Source organism: Salvelinus namaycush, chromosome 1 (assembly GCF_016432855.1).
Source record: "Salvelinus namaycush isolate Seneca chromosome 1, SaNama_1.0, whole genome shotgun sequence".
In the NCBI taxonomy this organism is placed as follows: Eukaryota; Metazoa; Chordata; class Actinopteri; order Salmoniformes; family Salmonidae; genus Salvelinus; species Salvelinus namaycush.
This window is the reverse complement of record NC_052307.1, coordinates 27,599,777-27,622,648: the sequence shown is the minus strand read 5'-3', so window position 1 is coordinate 27,622,648 and position 22,872 is coordinate 27,599,777. Positions and strand designations below refer to the sequence as shown.

At 40.6% G+C, this 22,872-nt stretch overlaps 2 protein-coding genes across 3 annotated transcripts; both read right to left on the bottom strand.

Moving 5' to 3' along the window:
- Positions 1-598: 598 nt before the first annotated feature.
- Positions 599-11,193, bottom strand: LOC120023741 (TRAF-type zinc finger domain-containing protein 1-like). Of its 2 annotated transcripts, XM_038967931.1 has the most exons (12): positions 10,928-11,193; positions 10,517-10,553; positions 10,284-10,419; positions 10,087-10,140; positions 9,549-9,990; positions 9,053-9,352; positions 8,786-8,850; positions 3,913-4,167; positions 3,509-3,647; positions 2,685-2,892; positions 1,267-1,333; positions 599-1,174 (listed from the first exon to the last, which is right to left on the bottom strand). In XM_038967931.1, exons 2-12 carry the CDS (start codon positions 10,549-10,551, stop codon positions 1,136-1,138), a joined length of 1,740 nt encoding a protein of 579 aa, XP_038823859.1. In that variant the 5' UTR covers positions 10,552-10,553; positions 10,928-11,193; the 3' UTR covers positions 599-1,135. The 2 variants fall into 2 exon arrangements, with proteins under 2 accessions (XP_038823859.1, XP_038823788.1); XM_038967860.1 differs by having other exon boundaries at positions 10,517-11,193.
- A 473-nt stretch (positions 11,194-11,666) lies between these two features.
- LOC120023662 (MOB kinase activator 1A) lies at positions 11,667-19,676 on the bottom strand. Its single transcript, XM_038967749.1, has 6 exons — positions 19,485-19,676; positions 18,733-18,899; positions 18,386-18,479; positions 14,267-14,400; positions 13,995-14,158; positions 11,667-13,733 (listed from the first exon to the last, which is right to left on the bottom strand). The coding sequence occupies exons 1-6, from the start codon at positions 19,496-19,498 to the stop codon at positions 13,656-13,658; spliced, it is 651 nt and encodes a 216-aa protein (XP_038823677.1). The 5' UTR covers positions 19,499-19,676; the 3' UTR covers positions 11,667-13,655.
- Positions 19,677-22,872: the final 3,196 nt, after the last annotated feature.

Here is a 22,872-nt window from a genome sequence, read left to right as displayed (position 1 = left end):
TAATGACTGGTTCTGATCCATGCCCCTACCCTTTTTTTTGTTAAGATATCTGTGGCCAACAGGTGCATATCTGTATTCCCAGTCATGTGAAATCCATAGATTAGGGCCTAATGAATTTATTTAAACTGACTGATTTCCTTATGAACTCTAACTCAGTCAAATCTTTGAAATAGTTGCATGTTATATTATATTTTTGTTCAGTATAATTCAGATGATGTTTAACCTATTAAATGAGGGATACAGCCAACACTGAACTGAATAAATGAATGTCAATGGTCTGCAAACTATACTTTTACAGGTGGGGAAAATAGAGGACCATTGACCAAGTACTAATTTTGAATCTCTGCAAATCTCACTCTCTGGTCATACTGCAGTAACCAATGTGATATGTGTAGGTTTCAAAGTATTTTAGCATATTACAATTCTAGGATGGCCATGTGATGAATAAATACTTTGTATTTAGGACATTCTTTTACATTAAGAGTAATCCACAAGCACCTATGCATCAATACTAGGATTTATTAAAAGTATGAAGATGACATCAAAGCATTTTTATTTATTTTTTACGTATAGGTGCAGTCCGAAATACAAATAATGCTTAGATAATGCATTTATTTGTCATTGATTTTCCATTATTCAGAGAACAGTACAATTACTTTGTGGCGCTTCAAAATGTCTTACATATACATTTTTTACATTGTTTTTTCAAGAGTATATTAAGGTGGGTTTTCAATTCTATACAATTTATATTAAAAGTTTAAAACTGAAAGGATTACAATAAGAAGCTTAAAGTTATAACAAAATATTGGAATCACAAAAATGTCAGTTCGACTGTTTATACTTTTTTTTTTTTTTTTAAAGGTAGAGCGACTGATACATACCGACACACACAGGCAATAAAGAGACTGTTTGTGTTCCAGGCCAACTATATTGGATTGCATCAACCACTGGTTGCGCACCACGTAATCTGCTGCGCAGTTGGGCATCAGTGTTAAACACCAACTTAAGCATGGTGAGACCTCAGAGGTGTCTTCAATGTTGTCAGCCAGGAACACCACTTTTAGAGTGACAGACCACAGCTCACACAAAAGCATTTGGTGATTGCCTGCTGCTCTTTCCATCGACAGTCTCGACCTCACTCCTCGTCCTGTTCTTTGTTTAGCTTCTTAGGCACCTAAAAATGAATGTGGTCACATAAGTAAATTTGAATGTTTTAAAAGATGACCCCCCATAGAAGCTCTAAAGAAACAAGGATTGTTTGTTTACCTTTGATGGCCCGGCATTCCTTAGTAACTTATTCCTTCTTCCCCCATTATTTTCTCTTAGGGGTGGTCTGGTGGATAGAGGAAAAATATTGAATTTCATTTGGAAGCATTATCATTAGGGACGTGCATCTCTCCTTTCATGAACGATTCGACACCTATCTAGATGCATTGGCTCCAATATGATACAGGAACGATACTTTTTAGTTTGAAATGATTTGGTGCAATTCGGTTTGATTAGGAGGTGGATCTGTCTGAGATTACTTCCCTAAACTGAGAGGCCCTCTGTTAGTGTGTGTAGACACCTGAGCCGAGCCAATGGGCATCCTGAGTATCTACAATCCCACTATCAGATTAGGGGTGGGGTAAATGTATGGTTTTGGTCCGGTCCCCCCCCACTTTTTACCTGAGATCACCATCACCCACTGATTAACTTGTCATTTTAAACAGATTGAAAATGCTGAGCTAGTACTATGTCAATTTATATTTAGATATTAGCATTTCATTTAGCCATTTAACAATGTAGTTTTGGATTTTACCCCCCTTTTGAAAGCGAATGGTTAAGACCGTTTTTACCGCTTTAACCAACGAATGCGAAATGATTGCTGTCCTTTATGAAATTACCATGTTCATGTAAAAATGACCAAATACACTAACTGTTTAAAGCAAAACTACCAAAATGATTTATGGTGAACCTGAACAATCTAAATAAAATCAGAATTATTTAAAACCCCAATCAGTAGTTGGATGTGAGTTGCATCCACTCTGGTAGACTACACAACTCCGGTAAAACAACTTTCTACTGTGCATTCGGTAACAATGATCCAGCAAACTACATAGGTTGTAACTAATAAAGCCTATCATTTGACATTGTGAAAGCCATTGTACAAGCATCTGAATGCTGAAGTGCCAGATATTAGAACAGGGGATAGGTCCACCTCTCGTTTGCGCGAGCAGCTGTGTCTCCTGCACATTGAGCACAGTTGTTATCTGACAGTCATATGCAAAACATGCATAAAAGTTCGATAGGCTACTGAACTGAAGGCGGCATCAATTCAGTCACAACAGATAAGAGGTATTTTTGGAATAAAACAATATGAGTAAAACACATTGGTAAACAGGCGATTTGTAACGTTTGAGTCATTTTTTTCTAACCGATGCATGCTTAATTTGGATCGGTTTGGGCTCCCACATGTACACTCATATATTAAACATTTGAACCAGGGATCGATGTGTATTGGTTAATCGTTACATCCTTTAATTATCATCACTATATTATACTAATGAAAACTTTTAACACTAATTCTGTAACACAAAACATAATCCAGATATTAGGTATCCAAACAATTTTAAATTAAGTTTTTGTACCAAAACAAATTGTTTGTTAAATTTACATTATGGAAGGTATGTCATTGTTCTTACCCCACAGCTGCTGCAGAGTTGGATTTGTGGCCTTCACTGAAAAGTGAGTGGCCCCCATCTGCCTCTCTGCCATGCTGGAGTCTGTTCTTCACCTGGGGATCACAGTTTGAGATCTTCCCTGTAATGGGCAGCCCACTGTGGTCTCTCTGCCATTCGTTTGGGCTTCGCACCGGGGGCCTCTCTCTGTCCAGCCCACTCAAGGAGTCCACTTTAGATGCAAGCGAGTACACACACAAAATTAGTCAGTCTCTCTGAATTTGATGTACAAATTATACACAGCAGTATACCACCCTGCATCCCACTGCTGCCTTGTCTGAAGCGAAGCAGAGTTGGTCCCGATATGGGAGACCAGATGCTGCTGGAAGTGGTGTTGGAGGGTCAGTAGGAGGCACTCGTTCCTATGGTCTAAAAAAATATATCCCAATAACCTATTGCAGTAATTGGGGACATAACCCTGTGTAGGGTGCAGTCTTTTGGATGGGATGTTAAACAGGTGTCCTGACTCTCTGTGGTCACTAAAGATCCCATGGCATTTATAGTAAGAGAAGGGGTGTTAACCCCGGTGTCCTGGCTAAATTCCCAATCTGGCCTTCATACCATCATAGCCACCTTATCATCCCCAGCTTCCAATTGGCTTATTCATCTCCCCCCTTTTCCCCTGTAACTATTCCCCATGTCGTTGCTGTAAATGAGAATGTGTTTTCAATCAACCTACCTTGTAAAATAAGGGTTTAATAAAACATAGGTGGATAGATGTAACCCAAGCAACATTGACTTTGGTAAAACATTTTGAGCATTGGTGAACATGGGGTTCAGTGTCTTACATTGGTGCTTGAGTCTCCTCTGCACCTCAGGGGAGTTCTGTCCACAGCTCTCTTTTGGAGGAAGAGATGGTTTCTGAAAGGACACTTTGCTGACCTTATCCACTGAGTGAACAGAGCAGGGTCGGAGGTCACAGTTATCCTGTAAAAAAAGTGTCATGCTCTACTCGATTACTAGGAAATTACTATGGAGCAACATGTTAGTGCAATAACAATACTTGAGTAATTACAATGTTAATACACAGGTATAGGAGCAAAGTTACCAGATTTTCTACCCATCAAAAGGACTTTTCTCTCTCATTTGTATTGTGACTAAGGACTTTTTTAAATTATTGGAATACACTCTTTGAATATGATCGTTAGTTCTTACAGTACAACATCTTGCACAGCAAATAACATAGGCCTACCTGGTGGTAAAAGACAACGGCCTCCGCCAAGGCCACTCCACAGAACTCACAGGGAATGACCACGTCCCCCTCTAGTGGACTGGCAGGTGAACTGTAGGAGAGCGGGGAGACTGAACGGGGCAAGGTGGGGAAGCTAGGGGTGTCAGGTGGAATGTGCAGAAGACCAACAGCACCCCTAGCAATCCTGTCATCATAGCGTGGAGATGGAGGACGCTTGCTGAAAGATGCAAAGGCTGAGGCTGGACTACAGCCAGTCTGAAAGACAAAAACAGCCATGAGGGGGAAAATGTATTTCTGCTCACCAGATAGATCAGGTGGCTAGCTACCTACCCTCAGTGTGGATCATGTGGTAATTACCTATCAAATCAGCCCTCAGATAGAAAATGACTAACAGTTAAACATTTACATATTGTGGCATCCCACCATAACTACCGACATTACATAATTGTGAATTTAAAAGGTGCGGGGGTGGGATACCAAGTAGAGTTGGGTGATATTACGGTAGTATCATCTATCGACGATGATTGACAGGCATCGTCGATGGTGACGACATCGTGATGTGACGAACGATGGTTTGTCCTATTTGAACTTGACTGGCAAGGGCAGCACACAAGTGACATTGAGTAATCTACCTAGTCCTATTTCAATAAATAGCACATGTTATATAGGCCTACAGAACAGAGGAATGTAGGCTAGACAGGGAGGTGCAAAATGTCCAATCAGAAAATATTGTTTCTCTCTCTCGGGTGCATGGGCCTTATAGCTGAAACCGAGAATCTGTTTTAGAACAGACACAATCCATTTGAATTCAATCACTTTTTGTCAGAATAACTTGATTTTAAAACTTCGCATACGTTTTTGCAGCCATTTCAATACAGCACTACAGGGAGAGAGGGCAAACTCCACTGAAATAGTTTCAATGTATGAAATCACTTTGGAGTTATTTGATTTTGGGTAAATTCTCCCTTAAGAGAAGAGGATGATGCAAAGCAATTATCCAGTTCTGAAGACGGTAGACTTTGCTTCTATCCAGACCATGATATATAATAGTCGATGAGCCAAACCCCCAAACTTGTGTTCTCAGGCTCACTTGGGCCCACAATTTGTTTTATGTCCATAGAGTTGGAAAATGTGTGATAGCAGTGCAGCAACGGTAGTAGAGTACTAGACACTTGCTAAATACATTACAACGTAAAATTCCATTGGAATGCCAATTCGTTTTCACCTGATGTGAGCAGCAAACTATTATATGTAGTTCATTAAAGTTCTTACTATGGGGCCAAAGCAGATTGGTCTGTTACTAGAATATTAAAGTAATGTAATAAGCCAAAAAGCACAACATTGGATTTTACTACACTGTAATGGAATGTAAGGTGTTTGGTATACAGTGCATTCGATAAGAATTCAGACCCCTTCACTTTTCCCACACTTTGTTACGTTACAGCCTTATTCTAAAATTGATTAAAATCTACACAATAACCCATAATGACAAAGCAAAAACAGGCTTAGAAATGTTTGCAAATGTATTAAAAATAAGAAAACTGAAATATTACATTTACATAAGTATTCAGAACCTTCACTTCATTTGTTGAAGCACATTTGGCAGTGATTACAGCCTTGAGTCTTCTTGGGTATGACGCTACAAGCTTGGCACACCTGTATTTGGGGAGTTCCTCCCATTCTTCTCTGCAGATCATCTCAAGCTCTGTCAGGTTGGATGGGAGTGTCACTGCATAGCAATTTTCAGCTCTCTCCAGAGGATGTCTGATCGGGTTCAAGTCCAGGCTCTGGCTGGGCCACTCATTCAGAGACTTGTCCCAAAGGCACTCCTGTGTTGTCTTGGCTGTGTGCTCAGGGTTGTTGTCCTGTGGGAAGGTGAACCTTAGACCCAGTCTGAGATCTTCAGTGCTCTGGAGCAGGTTTTCATCAAGGATCTCTGTACTTTGCTCCGTTCATCTTTGCCTTGATCCTGCCACTGAAAAACATCCCCACAGCATGATGCTACCACCACCATGCTTCACTGTAGGGATGGTATTGGCCAGGTGATGAGGGGTGCCAGGTTTCCTCCAGACGTGACGCTTGGCATTCAGGCCAAAGAGTTTAATCTTGGTTACCTTAGACCAGAGAATCTTGTTGCTCATGGTCTGAGTGTCCTGTAGGCGCCTTTTGGCAAACTCCAAGCAGGCTGTCACATGCCTTTTACTGAGTGGCTTCCGTCGGGCCACTCTATCATAAAGGCCTGATTGGTGGAGTGCTGCAGAGATGGGAGAACCTTCCAGAAGGACAACCATCTACACAGACTAACTCTGTCAGAGTGACCATCGGGTTCTTGGTCACTTCCTTGACCAAGGCCCTTCTCCCCCGATTGCTCAGTTTGGCCGAACTGCCAGCTCTAGGAAGAGTCTTGGTGGATCCAAACTTCTTCCATTTAAGAATGGAGGCCACTGTTCTTGGGGACCTTCAATGCTGCAGAAATGTTTTGGTACCCTTCCTCAGATCTGTGCCTCAACACAATCCTGTCTCGGAGCTCTACTAACAATTCCTTCGACCTCATGGCTTAGTTTTGGCTCTGACATCCACTGTCAACTGTGGGACCTTATATAGACTGGTGTGCGCCTTTCCAAATGTCCAGTCAATTGAATTTACTACAGGTGGACTCCAATCAAGTTGTAGAAACATCTCAAGGATGATCAATGGAAACAGGATGTGCCGGAGCTCAATTTTGAGTTTCACGGTAAAGGGTCTGTATTTGTAATTTTTAATACATTTGAAAAAATATCTAAAAACCTGTTTTCAGTTTGTTATTAAGGGGTATAGTGTATAGATTGATTAATATTTTTTTGATTTTTTTATCCATATTAGAATAAGGCTGTAACGTAACAAAATGTGGAAAAAGTGAAGGGGTCTGAATACTTTCCGAATGCACGGTATAGTCCTCATAATGAAAACAACTACTTGGATAACATCGTATATCATTTTAATCAGATCACATCCATGCCTATTCACATGTACATATTCATTTACTATGGTTGAAGATTAAATATTGCAATTATTGATCTTAGCATCTTCAGAAATCAGTGATTCAGAGAGCTTTTTGGGAACATTACCACATTTCTGTGAATAATCTTTATATATCTGGCACACATGGTTGTGTATTCTACATCACTATGATGAGAAATTAAGGCTTGTCCTTGTCCTCTTGCTCAGTTGTGCACCGGGGCCTCCCACTCTTTCTATTCTGGTTAAAGCCAGTTTGCGCTGTTCTGTGAAGGGAGTAGTACACAGCGTTGTACGAGATATTCAGTTTCTTGCCAATTTCTCACATGGAATAGCCTTCATTTCTCAGAACAAGAATAGACTGACGAGTTTCAGAAGAAAGTTATTTGTTTCCCGCCATTTTGAGCCTGTAATCGAACCCACAAATGCCGATGCTCCAGATACTCAACTAGACTAAGCAAGGCCAGTTTCATTGCTTCTTCAATCAGCACAAGTTTTCAGCTGAGCTAAAATAATTGCAAAAGGGTTTTCTAATGATCAGTTAGCCATATAAAATTATAAACTTGGATTAGCTAACACAACGTGCAATTGGAACACAGGAGTAATGGTTGCTGATAGGCCTCTGCATGCCTATGTAGATATTCCATTAAAAATCAGCCGTTTCCAGCTACAATAGTGATTTACAACATTAACAATATCTACACTGTATTTCTGTTCAATTTGATGTTATTTTAAATTAACAAAAAAAATGTTTTTCTTTAAAAACAAGGACATTTCTGTGACCCCCAAACTTTTGAATGGTAGTGTATATATACATAATTTCCACTTGTCAAACAAAGTTTAAAATATATCATGGTTTGCTTTTTAAAAGCCATTTATACCAGGTAATTATGATATTTAACAGAGGTCAAAGTTCTGAAAACTGATGGATAGCAGTGAATCTAAGCTTTACAATGATATGACTAAAGTGTATAAGTGAGCAATAGCTTGTTGTATACTGACTGTTTGTCATAGGGTAAAATCCCTATGGAAAAAACGTATCTGATGGCGTGATGAAAGAAAGAGTGATAGCACAAAGAGAGCTACTATTGCTCCACTGCTATCACACATTGTCCACCTCTAGAGACATAGACCTTCAAAGAAATCCCTGAGACATCGTCGGCCCAAGTCAGCCCGACCGACGCCCTGGCTCATGGACTATAACCTAACACACTAAGGTAAGACAGCCTGTGCATTATCAGTTGACTGTCACTTTGCTCCATTGTGCGTGAGACAGACACACACGTTCTACCAGAAAGGAATATTAGAAAAGATTTGCCTGCACTTCGCCTCTGCCAAGGCTTTCAACAACATTATCTTTCTTCCTGATTCATCCAGTTGTAGCATGTGATTTCACGCTATAGCATTACTGTGGTCTTAGCTGTTTTTATTTTTGTATAATGTATTTTGGGGGGGGCAAAGCGGATGCCTAGTCAGTTGCACAACTGAATGCATTCAACTGAAAGGTGTTATCCCCATTTAACACAACCCCTCTGAATCAAAAGGGAGAAATACCATCGTACATCACGTTTTATACGTACATAATCACGATAGGACAAAGGTTGACATCGCCCAATCCTAATACCAAGTGCAGGACACAAAATGAACGGTGACCAAGTATGAACTGTTATCAGGAGGGAAAACTAAGAAATTAGACCAGAGGGAGTGAACAAAAGAAAAACAACATCCACAGGAAGGAAATACGGGGGAGGAGAGGGCCTGAGTTTAAAACTAACTGATGCAGCCTATAAAGGAAATGTATTCCCAGGTCTCATCAGACTCAGCCGCCATTGAGTTAGCCTGACTTGTAGGCTAAGAGTCAAAAGATCCTTCTAACCTGGTGTAAAATGAGGTCCACTTCAGGAAACAGATCCTCACAGAACTCACAGGGCAACATGGTGTCTACATAGGAGAAAAATAGCAGAGGAATAATGGGTACAGTAGAAAACACAAGATTTATTTAGAAACATCACAGGGTTGAATGTAAAGAGGGGTGGAAACATCAAAATGTAAAAGGCAGAGGAGGGCAACATACTGTAACAGAAAATAATTCTCACATGAAAACAAACTGGGACAATAAGTGGTATTTTGTATAGTATCTCACCTGTCTGGTCAAGGTCTGTATTGGTGCCTGTGGTGATATGTTGGTAGTTGTTCGGGGGAGAGATGGGAGAGATGAGGGAGCCGGTGTTGGACATCCTTCCAAGTTTGTGGTCCCAGACATCCGTCCACAAGGCCCCCTCTCCTCCCCCTAGATCCCCAGTGTCCCCATCACTCTGCAGGCTGAGGGCCAGCAGGTAGTCCAGGTTGGCAGAGTCCTCTCCCAGTGATTGGCCTGCAGGCCATACCAATGATGCCATGCTGTAATTGTTGTTGCCCACCACTGATGCTTCCTGTTCCAGCACTGGGGAGGTGAAACCACAAGTGAAATATGTTTTTACAAATCACACAAAAAATATTCCATTTAAGCAATGTTCCACTTTAATATAGGCCAGGGAAGTTTGTCAATACCAGAATATAAATTCTAATAGATGTTTTTTGGATAATTTAAAGGGACAAGAAAAACTTGAACACGTTGTATGAGCCATTGGCTGACGTACAGTGGCTGAAGTCTGTATTCCTCAGGGCAATGTCCCCCCTTCCTCCCAGGCCCACTTGCCCCCGGGTGCTGTTGTGCACTCTGGCCTCCAGGGGCCGTGGTAGGACCCTGCGGTCAGATGAAATGGCGTTGTTGTTCTTGTGGCCTCCTCCCTCCTTGGCCCTCAACAGGTTACGGATGGAGTAGGCTTCAAACCAGGCTCCTGGGGACTGGGGTTCTGCTGGGCTGTGACTTGCCCGGCTGTTGTTCCTCTCTTGAGGAGGCGTGAGGCTACCACACCAGGCTGGGTGGACAGCCTGCTCCCTCAACATTACATTGCACATGCAGAATGGACAGGGCTCTGTGCGCGTACCACAATAATCCTCATGCTCCTTAGACTGACTGAAAACCAGCTCCAGGTCACAGTACTGACACGGCACCATCCGCTGATTGCAGTCAGAGCTCTGGAAAAGAGAGGAGGTCAGATAATGTAATGTATAATACATGACCATCACATGTCAGGTAGATGAAGTCTCCATCCTGATACAAGTTTCACATACCTGGTGGGATTCGATATGGCTTTTCTCAACCTTTAAACCACACTTACATTTCACCTGAAATTTAAAGAAAAAGTTTGAAGCCTCCTTTGCAACAACTGTACAGCAACTTAGGGTTGTCTCCCTAGCTTTGAATATGCTAACTTATGACTAGCCTAACCACCTCCCGGCTCCCGCCCTCTCCGTGTTTAGCACTGTACCTGCATATGCTCCTGCTCCTTGTGCTGCTTAAGATCTGAACGGGGCACTGGCTCTTGGCACACCTCACACAGAGCAATGTTCCGGCAACAGTGAATCTCATGAGTAGTGAAATTAGCCTCTGGAATGTCATGCTGACTAGAGAGTGGGAGAGAAAGAAAAAATGAGACAGATTAAGAGCCCTAATGTCCATTTATCCACATTGTCCCTCAACTCCCTGAATATTCATACTTACCAATTGGCACAGAACGTTGTGCTTTCATCTGCCATGGCTTGCATTGACATAAAAAGAGGGAAAGAAAAATAGGTTGAAATTGTCAATAGGCATTTGAAAAACTCTGGTGGCAAACAATCCCCCGAAAAAGTATGTGGCATCAAATATCGCCTTTTATAGTTAGTTTGCTACAGAATGTACAGATAACGTTACAATGACCCACGACCCACATTATCGCTAGCTAGCAATCTGCCCAAAATAAATAGTAACGTTAGTTAGCTAGAAAACGTTCCCATTTAGCTACTATCGTCATTTGGCTGACAATGACCAAGCGAACATTGAACGTAGCTAGCTATTGTTTCAGTTCGATGCTGGTAGTTTCGATTTACCAGATTGTACCGGTATCTATAAATGAGAAAGTCACATAGCTACCTATGCTGTGAGTTCAGTCCTGTTTGTTTACTGTACTTGGCTAACGTAACTTTAGGTATCTCTAGACGCTAGTTAAATATGGAGGGCGGCTTTAAATCCCCGTTTTGAATAGCTAAATGTCTGAGTAAACTTCCGGGGTGAAAATAACGCTCTTCTGCTGCTAACTTTGTATGATTTTGACCCTAGCTAGCTACTTTCCAAGCTCGTTTATGCAAGCCATTTTTAGGGTGCTAGCTAGCGAAGTGAGAGCGTTTCTTGAAAGTACTATTGACGCACAACTCTGATTCGCTAGTCATCGAAAGACAGTTGACCAATGAGATCACCCGAGTGGAATTTTCTCATTTGATCATTGGGACGTCCATATCCTAAATCCTTAACCCCTACCTAACCTTCATTAACCCTTGTAAATGTAAACTTCAATGGGATAACTTCCGAGTTCCGACGTCCCAAGGTCCTGCCTAGCAAAGACTTTGACAAAATTAATATATTGTCTTTGTGAATATGTTGTCTTCAGAAAAACATTTAAATTGACAGAATGTTGATATAAATAACCAATAGCCTAGGACATAATGGATGGGAGTGGTTGTTAAAAATAGTAGATGCGATCTTACACCAGGCAAAGTTATTATCAAGAAAGGTGTAATTCAGTTTCCCTACTCTTTTTGATCCTTTGAGCAACAAATTAAATGTTTTGTGAGGCTCTCATACACATTTAAAATACTTTCAAAACAGACACATGCAATCTCCACAAATTCCTTTTAATGTTTATCAAACTATTGTGCCATCAATACTGTAATTTCAGACACATTATTTTCTCTTTTCTAAGGCACAGTTTTGTTCACAAAATGTACTGTAAATTATCTTATTTACAGCAGAGTATTGGACTCACAGTTGTAACATTCATTTCCCACAAATTAGGCTACCTCAAAGGTCTATAACCATCTAAATATATATATATAAAAAATCTAACCCTTTTCGAATTCTTTACTCAAAGTTACAATTAATTTTACAGCAATAAAAATAAAAAAAGATTAAATTGAACTCCAAATCTATGGCATTGGATATATGGGAGAAAAAGGTAGACAAAATGAAGTAAATCTGTCAAATAAATCATATGAGATCAAAATAAGAAACATAAGTACGCATCTTTTCCACCCAAAATTAAGAAAACTACACCTGATATATTCCAGAAACATATGGAGTGTGTATGGTCTTATTATTCCCAACAGCTCATTACCTATAGGGACTAACTCCAGATTCAAAATTACAATGTTGAATGCAATAAAATCATTAAGTACACATACCGGCGGTATATTAGGTCACTTTATCCAGACAGATCAAACATATGAGCACATATTAGGAAAGATGAATATCACAAACATGCTGGGGTTTTGAAAAGACACGCCAATCTCACAACTGCTTAATGTTGACTAGTAGACCATATTTCTACAAGGATGTATTTTCCAAACTGGGGGCCAAAAGAGAGATAAGCAGTGTAACATGTATTTACATTGCCTAAGATTCCATTTTGGTGATCAAAATTGCATTTGTGTCAAGGTGGCACAACAAACAGCCCTGCTGCTTTAGCCCTGTGTGCCAAGATTGAACATAGATAATGACTTGGGTGAATTTACATGTCACACTCAGATAAGACAAATAACAGAAAATATAACCTAAAAAAAATAATATCCTGTACATTGACCCTTGTCATGTATCAGTGCAAGCACTATTGCTATTATTGCATTTTGCATACATGAGTAAAGTAAAATTGTTTAATAAACAATAAAACAATGTTTGACTTGATACTGATATTAAAATTAAGTACCAGCATGTAGGACAAAGATATCCAAGGAATTTGACACAGTTAAAACATCAGAGGCACATTTGTGCTATTTGAGTGAAATGACAGAATGAGTAAGATCAAAATATTCACATTATACTACATTTCATTTTTGACATTTCATATACATTTTCAAATGTATCCTCTGATACTTTGATTGCTTTCTCATAAAATACCATATATTATAAATGTCTAAGTAGTCAAGTAAAGCATACAAATATGATCACTGATTGTTTATGAACTATGGAGGATTATCTATTTCACAAGTATATCAAGTGTCACAGCAAATATTTATTGATCATTCCCTGGCTTTTGCAACTTCTTTCACCCTAAGAGGAAAAAAAAAAATCTACAAATCTAAAACTGTGTCAGATACAGATCCAAAAAACTGTATTCTAGTACATTATTGACCAAAACTTCAACTGAAAACGTGAGAGTTAAAAAAAAAAATTAAAAAGCATGTAAAACTGTTTTAGAATATAGATATACTTTAAACTGACCCAAATCTTATAGGAAAGAAACGTTGGTGTCCATTTCAACTCTTTAAACATCTTGGTCCACAGTACAGGTCAGTAGGTCCCAATTATATAACTTGTTTACCAAAATTACAAAATACACCTTTTATATACTACACTCTGGTATCTTACCTTAAAGACTAGATAGCGCTCACTCTAACAATACAAGCTCTGAAACAATGCGGACAGACAACGAGAGAGAGAGAGCAAGAAACTGGAACAGAACAAAAAAAACATACAGGTAATGAATGGAGGGAGAAAGAAAAAAGGCACAAAGTGAAAGAGTGGACAATTATCAAAACCCAGAGAGGTGGTAGGCACAGAGAGAGCAAGATAGAGAGAGGGAGGAGGAAAAAGAGAGAGAGGAAGGAGTTTATCTGTCCTTGGAGCCCAGCTTCTCAATGAGGTCCTGCAGGGGGGCCAGCTCACGACGATCAATGAGGTTGAACTCCTAAACATACACACAACCAAGGTAAAAGACCATACGTGACCGTGATAGAACATAAAATCAAGGTTCCTGCTATATTTACACAGGATAGTAACAATTACGCCTGTTAACAGAATAATAATTGCGCAATGCATCAATGGGAATATAATACTATTTACTACATCCATGGAAACATGAAGAACCCCTGTGATAGAATCATGACAATCATTTCTAAACACCAATAAAAGAGAATATTTGATATTTCGAATGTATTAGCAGTGTCACCTGGACAAAGAAGATGAAGTGTTTGAAGGAGGTATTGAGGTGGGCCTCCTCCTGCAGCTGCATCACAGAGTCAAAATGCTGATGGTAGATGTGGGCATAGACTCTGAACAGGCGCTTCAAAATGGTCTTGGCCACAGACATGAAGTTCTTAGGAAAGGGCACTCCTGGGGAGACAGAGCAGGGGAGTTCTATCATTGTCTCAAAGCCAAAGGTCTAGGCTAAGGTTGTGAAGGTTTAAAATTCATCTGCACAAATGTGAAATGTCAACTGACCTATCTTGGAGGGGAAGAGTGTCTCATCATCCAGCTGATCCTGCACCCAGGTCATCAGGTAGTCTATGTACTTGGGAGCAGAGCACTTGATGGGCTTTTTGATGTTGGTGCCATCAGCCCAGTGGTATTCATACCTTGAGGGAGGTGAGATGGAATTTTAATAACATGCAATTCTGACTTCCTCTGTTTTTGGCACAATTCAACATCACTGTTTGTTGGACAATGTCACACTTGGCTTAATACTAGACCTGCTAAAGCAGTCATTTGGACTGCTCATGAATAAAACAAAAATATTACTCTACCATTTAAGTAAACCCCCCCTCTATCCTTGAATTTCACAAAATAAGTCTATATAACACACTGTCGTTGTTAGAATCTTAATATCAAAAACAGAACCCGGAGGAATAACCAGATTGAGGAGGGCATGTCATTTTTTGCAATGGTTTCCTCCCTGTTGCCCTCCTTTTCCTGACAGTAGGGCCTGCTGCTCCCCTCCTTCTCACAAAAGTTGAAGGTATTGTGCCCAGTTGATAATCACCCCAATAATTTATTCAAAACTAAACCTTAACTATGCCAAAACTAATTTCACACAACAGATGAAAGTTAAGTATGATGGGTGAGTTGATGAACAAGGGGAAGTGAACATGCATAGTTATGTAATCCCTAATTGTGAATGAAGAACAGGGTGGGCCATTCTATTGTGTTGAGCCATTATAATTTCTAATCTCAAAGTGGTATGTACCTTATATCAGTCCACCAAATCCAAGCAGTCTTCTCAGTCTACTCTGGTCTACTTGGGAGTAGACAGTGAGAGCGTGAGGAATTTACAATGGCAAGAAGCCCAAGACGAATGGATGCACATGCCGTGTTAGCGTCGCTACTAAATCTGAATGAAAAAGACTCAGATGGCGGGGAAGAAATTAATCATGACATCTCTGATGATTATTCTTCTGAGCCTCAACCTGAACCTACACCACCGAGGCCTAAGCGCAAAAAAGCCAGAATGGTACGCATTGAGTAGGTGCCCGCGCCACCACCAAATGAAATTAGTGAAACGGGAGAGAAGAAGGGAGAGCACAGTTTGGATAGAACAAGCCGGTGACAATGCTCCGGGCCGATTGGGAGCACAAAATGTCATCACAGAGAGCGGGCCCTACATCTCAAGCAAAAATCAACATCAGCAACGCACTCACCAGCTTGAGTTGTTTATGTGACATGGATATGCTCCAACTGATGCCATTGCGTGAAGACGCACACCATGTAAGCACAAGATGGCAATTGACTGCTGTCATATCGACACATTAATTATAATTCCATTATTGCTTGTGTGCTGATTTTCACTATCACGCACACTTGGCGCTTATAATGATGTTGAGGCTACGGATGTTATCATTCGACCGTGCATCTTGGTGGTTGGGGTATTTTATTTATTTTGTCATAAAAATAAGCTGTTACCGCATTCCAACACATATGCTTTCTGTTTCATAGTTGTACCAAAGGCACTCCACAAATAAAATGTATTGAACAATATCGTATTTGTATCTCAAAATCACTGTAATGTTATTAACCTTAAAAATCTAAATGAAAATAATTCAAATCTAAAAGACAAAATTCAACCAGAGTGCACCCTTTGATCATGGGAAAAGGCAGCACTTGAATCATTCCCACGATGAGTGGCTAGGCCCGCTATGCTATGAAACCACACACTATTGCAGAGACTTTGATGTTACGGGCCACAATTGATATGGTGAAAACAATGTGTGGCAAGGCAGAGGCACAGAAACTCACATCAATACCTTTGTCAGATAAGACTGTAAAATAATTTATGCTCTGACTGAACGACTCAAAAACTCCCCAGCTTTTGCTCTCTAAATTGACGTTAGCTGTGAGGGCCGAGACGGCCATGCATTGATTTTTGTTCCCTATACATGTCGGGGGATGCTATTCACGAGGATATATTGTTCTGGCTCACGATTTCCAAGCATGAAACGACATAGGGGATGTTCAGTGTTCTGCGTGGCTATATTGCCGAAAAACAGATTTAATTCGGGATCAAAATGGTAGTCTTTTGCACAGATGGGGCTCCATCTATGGCAGGCAGGCCTCTGCACTCTAGTTATGAATGCATCACCCTCTGCTATATGGACACATTCATTGTATGATACACCGAGCGCAACTGGCAGCAAAAGAGCTGAGCACAAAACTCTTGAGAAATACTGCAGCAGGTAACTTGGACTGTAAACTACATCAAACCACATCCACTGTGCCCACTCCTGTTCTCAAAACTAAGTGGATATATGGGATCAGAGCATGACAATGTTCTATTTCACACCAAGGCTTGGTTGTTATCAACGGGGACTATTGGATTTTTCACATTGAGGAAATATTTATATAAAAGATAAAATAAAAAAAGACTTGGTTGACTTTCTGTGTAATGAAAAGAAAAGAACAGAAAACAGCATCAGTAGGTGTCCCACACCAGTGATGACTGCCCAACTCCAATGCTTGGAAGAGCACTTTGGGTCCTACTTCCCAATCCGTTTGACCGTGATCCTGGCTCAGTTGACATGCCGGTAAGTCTGATCGAACAGCTGAATACTCTGCCGTCTCCCTCTGAGCATTAATGCCACATTCAAAACAACTTGGAACTCAGAAAAAAATGGGTTTAGATTGAGAAAATACATTTTGAATGGTCATCCAATTCAGAATTCCAACTCGGGTCTCTTTCTAGAGCTCCGACCTAAAGATCACTGACGTCATGATTTGACCTCCCAGTTGTATGGAAAGCACCATAAATTCATGGTAGGCTCCCCTTGCCAGCTCATATCTGCGTGAAACTGGATTCAGTGCTCTCGACTGCATTAAAACTAAATACAGTATCAATCCAGGTTGGATGTGACAGCAGAGATGACGTGTGCACCGTCGACCACGCCCCGACATGCATCAAGCAAACCCATCTCATTAGTGGTAGTGAGATTTAGTCTAGCATGATGTCCTATCTTGCAATTGACTGTCATAGATTTTTTTCTCACATGGTTGGGGTCGCGATAATTTTCAGATATCAAAAATGGGCTGTGGGCCAAAAAAGCGTGGGAACCCCTGGTCTACAGTAACAAACGAATGAAAATTCAATTGTTGTTACTTAAGACCTTCATATACACAACCAAATGATTATTTTGTGATAGAATATATGAAATGTATTAATTACAATGTTAGAATGTTGCAGCCAGAATGACTGCTCATTAGTTTGAATGGGGGTCCCGCGAGGCCCAGGGATTCTAGTGTTAAAGAAGACTTTGGCAAGAGCCAGTTTGGGGTCAAAACGTTGTCCTATTACACACTTATAGCATTAAAATCAGTTACTTTAAATTATTGACCATAAATTATTAGTACAGAGTATGCTAGAGTAAGTTTCTGGAGCTGGAAAGGAGCAGATGAGACTAGGTCAAATGCTACAGTGACCTTGATCATGGCCATTTTGGCAGGTATTTGGCACGGGTCTCTTCCCCCTGATTAGAGACCAAAAATAGAGCCGGGGAAGGAACTGAGGAAGTGCCTAAACTAGATACCACTAAACTAATGACAGTACTTAAGTGGATTCAGTTGACAGAGGAATCAGTATTCACAAAGCACATCAGAGAAGGACTGCTGATCTAGGATCAGTATCCCCTTTAATATCATAATGAATAAGTTTGCATGATTAGATCAGCACTCCTCTGAGATGCTTTGTGAATACGAGCCTCCTCCAGAAACTATTTGTTTTGTACTGCACTTACATTGTAAAAACATGAAGTGAAACCAACACACTGAACCAAAGTTTAAAACTAGGGACCAAAATAAAACATTTCTATGTGTATGTGGGGAGAGTCTGCGCTGGGCTGACCATAGCAGTAGCTTATGGATAAATAAACTTATTAAAGTTTAACATTTTCATCAATCTTTTCAGGTAATTTCAGAGAATACTAGAATTGAAATAGAGGGCACATGTATCAAATGTCTGTCTGTATGTTACCCTGATGAAGGTTCTTTAGCCAAAACATTGGTCAAATAAATCCACAGCAAAGATAGATGAGCGTGCAGCTTCCTTTTCCATTTGAATTGTCTGTCTGCCTGTCTTACCTGGGCCCAGCAGACATCACAGAGCAGCTGGTCTCAGTGCAGAACTCAGTAATGGTGCCGTAGAGCATGTTGATCTGATTGAAGAAGTCCACAGCTGAAACGGAGAGCAGACCAAAGGCCCATATTATTTCATGTAAAAGCACAACTGAACAGGCAACTAAATTCCCAATGACAAAGTACTTGATATGAAAGAGGCAATTACCACAGACTGAATAGTCAGACTCAAATCTCCTCTCAGGCCACATATATAGACACTGTGCTACAGCCTATAGGACCTGAAGGCTGTTATTAAGATGTGTCCTTTCAATCTCCAGTGCTCTCCTCCCTCAATCACCCCTTTCACTCACTATTAACAGCAATCCACTCATTGAGATCTTCCCCCTCTGGCAGCATGACAGCCTGCCTCAGGTTCCCACTCCCCAGTGTTGCCTCGGCATGCTTCAACAACTCATACTGGTGGGAGCCCTCTGGGATGTTCTTCTTCGGCTTGAAGGTTTTAGAGGAACGACTGCCACTGGATCAAGGGATGAGGGGGAAAGAGTAATATCAACTGTGATATTCCAAGTTGTGGCTACTGTGATGAATAGATGGTAGCTATGTGCTCACTACTCAAGATATGAAACCATACTGTGTGAACCTTCCTGTTTAACACTTTCCTCTGAGTAGCTGACTGTAACAAAACAGGAAGGCACACAGGCTGTCTATAAATTGCTTGCCACTGACTTGTTTATTAGTTAGCTACATGGTAAAAAAAATGTAAATGATCAGTTCCCCTGATATGTGACACATAGCTAGCTAGATAACAATCTTGTTGTTATTTAGCTAATGTTAGGTGGCTAAATTAGCAGAGTTTTTCTCAACCCAGCTAGGAACGTTACGTCAGTGGCTAGTCAGTCACAAGCTAGCTACCGTTACCTAAAATGATCAATAGTTTCAACAAATATTATGATAATCTGTGGTTACAGCATTTCTAGCTAGTCTTCATCTGAATCCTAAAATATGCGAATATAGCTAACAGCATAGCTGGCTAATTAGCTAACTAGCTACGAGCACAACGCAACAAAGCTAACGCGTTTGCTAACTAGCAAACGTTACTTACAATAGGAAGCTCATCGTTGAAAACCCCGTGTGCAGACCAAAGAATATCGTAGATCTAAGGAAAACTGTCTTTTCCAAGGTTTCACTGCTTTTTGGTTAAAATACAGTGTTTCTAGTTTCCACTGCCCTGGTGAAAATTCTCCGAAGTTTGCAAATCTTCTCTCACTTGTCAGTGTGTTGTCGTCGTGCAAGATGTACGGAAAAGAAAGAAAAATTGTACGTAACTACGTAGATAGCGCAACATTTTCTCTCGCGAGAATCTTCCTCGGCATGTTGACGCCAGAGCAGTATACTGGCAACTGCCAAAATAATAGAAGCACTTGAGTCAATTATAGATATAAAGTGTATTGAAAGCAAATGCTTCCACACAGGTGTGGTTCCTAAGTTAATTATGCAATTAACATCCCATCAGGCTTAGGATCATGTTGCTCTGCCCCTGAACAAGGCAGTTAACCCACTGTTCCTAGGCCGTCATTGAAAATAAGAATTTGTTCTTAACTGACTTGCCTAGTTAAATAAACGTAAAATATATATATATATATTTTAAATGTATAAAAATGCTGGACAGGCCATTATTTTGGCTACCACTGCTATACCCCCATAGGATGACAATGAACCCATCCACAGAGAAAGAGTGGTCACTGAATGTATTGATGAGCATGAAAACGATGTAAACCATATGCCATGGCATCTCATTCACCAGATCTCAACCCAATTGAAGACTTATGGGCAGGGCCAGCCCTAGCCTTTTGCGGGCCCTAAGCGAGATTTGATTGGGGGCCGCCCCACGTCACGCGCAAAACATTTTAGTGGTCCCCCTCTTGACAGCTGAGAGAACATTTTCAGTTTTAAAGTTAATTTCATGCAATTCTACTAATTTCACAATGGGTCGGAGAGAAGTTTAGCAATTTTATAACTAATTTCATGCAAATCTGCTCATTTTGCGTGCATCGCCAGGGTTGTGGGATCGATTCCCACGGGGGAACAGTACAGGTGCAGGTCCTGTGTAACTGAGTTGGTAGAGCATGGCGCTTGCAACACCAGCATTGTGGGTTCGATTTCCACCTGGGACCAGTATGAAAATGTATGCACTTGATAAGAGCATCTGCTAAATGACATAAATGTAAAATGTAACTCAATATTAGGAAGATGTTCCTAATGTTTGGTATACTCAGTTTATATGGCTCTGGTTGACATGCATGATGTCACCCTCATCTGGACTCAAAATAAAAAATATTTCTGTAGTCTGAATCAATTTTATTCACCAAGTACATTTACATATACTCAGAGTTTGACTTGGTGATATGATGCTGCTACTGATAGACAATATTTAGAGACAGAAGTTTACATTCATTATATACAAATAGGTAGAGTGAACATAGAGCTATAAAATAATGAGTAGTGGATATACAGTACAAATATACAGTGGATATACAGTTGATATACAGTGAATGTACAAATGTACAATATCAGTATAAATATATCTAAATGCAGACAGATACAATGAGATGAACAGAGTGCACAACTGCAGTATAGTGCAGTTATTTTGTGTACAGTTCAGAGAAGGCTTGATGATGTTTGCAGCATAGAGTGCATAGTACTTTAGGCTCTATTGGCCAGATTGCTGGTTGGTCAGGGACACAGCACAGGGAAAGAAACTATTCAGTTAGCGGGTGTTTTTTTGGTCATGATTGACCTGAATCCCGTGCCAGAGGAGAGTTCTTGGAAAAGGCTGTGACCAGGGTGGGAGGCGATGATCTTTCCTGCACACTTCCTTGCCCTGGAGTTGTGCAGGACCTCGATGGAGGGCAGGTGGCAGCCGATGATCCTCTCTGCAGACTGGACAGTGCGTTGCAATTTGCCCTTGGAGTGGGCCGCAAGTAATACATCCGCTGGTGTGCCTTCTTGGTGACCGCTGTGATGTTGTCCTCCCACTTTGAGGTTGTGGGAGATGATGGTCCCCAGGAATTTGAATGATTCAGCTTGAATAGTTTGACAGATGCATTGTTGGAGTTGAAGTCATTGGTATGAAGTGAGTCGAGTAGAGGTGAGAGCATGCATCCAGCTTCACGTGTTTTGCTCCTATTGGTCAGAAGTCAGTGATCTACTGACAGATGGAGCTGGACACGTTCAGCTGGGAGAGTTTATCTTGTAGCATTTCTGGGATGATGGTATTGAACGCACAGCTAAAGTCCACAAACAATATCCTTGCCTTGCATATGTCTTTGGGTTGTCAAGGTGTTTGAGGATGTAGTGGAGGCCACTGGCGTAAAGCAGTTTCTATGGACCCCTGCAAGGTCTCGTGCTCTCTCCCAGCTTGGATAGAAAGTTGTTGTGCGTAAAACCAGTCTATTAATGCCGAATTATTCAGCAATACACCCTCCAAACACTAGCTCACCAGGGATTGTTTCATTATGCAGGGTAGCCTACTATCTATAGCTATATACTGTAGCCTACCATATTTAGCTGCTATTTAGGGGCTATTTATAAAAGAGAAATAAAGGGATATGAGAGGCTCAATTAAAGATGTTGCAGAACTGCTTCAATTCAAAGGGCTTTATTGGCATGGGGAACGTGTGTTTACATTGCCAAAAGCAAGTGGAATAGAGAATAAACAAAAGGGAAAATAACAAGGGAAGTAAACAATGATAATTGAACAGTAAACATTACACTCACAAAAGTCTTAAAATAAAATAGACATTTCACAGTTATATTATTGGCTATGTACAGTGTTGTAACAATGTGCAAATAGCTGAAGTATGAGAGGGAAAATAAATAAACAGATAAATATAGGCTGCATTTACAATGGTGTTTGTGCTCCACTGGTTGCTATTTTCTTGTGGCTTCAGGTTACAAATCTTGCTGCTGTGGTGGCACAATGTGGAATTTCACCTAATAGATATGGGAGTTTATCAAGATTGGATTTGTTTTCAATTTCTTTGTGGGTCTGTGTAATCTGAGGGAAATATGTGTCTCTAATATGGTCATAAATTTGTCAGGAGGTTAGGAAGTGCAGCTCGGTTTCCACCTCATTTTGTGGGCAGTGGGCCCACAGCCTTCATTCCACTGAGAGCCAGGTCTGCCGATGGCGGCCTCTCTCAATAACAAAGCTATGCTCACTGAGTCTGTACATAGTCAAAGCTTTACTTAATTTCTGGTCAATCACCACAGTGGTCAGGTATTCTGTTACTGTGTACTTTATGCTCAGTTTTTTGTTGATTCTTTTCAATGTGTCAAGTAATTATCTTTTTGATTTCTTATAATTTGGTTGGGTCTAATTGTGTTGCTGTCCTGGGCTCTGTGGGGTTTGTTTCTGTTTGTGAACAGAGCCACCGTACCAGCTGGCTGAGGGGACTCTTCTCCAGATCCATCTCTCTGTAGGTGAGGGC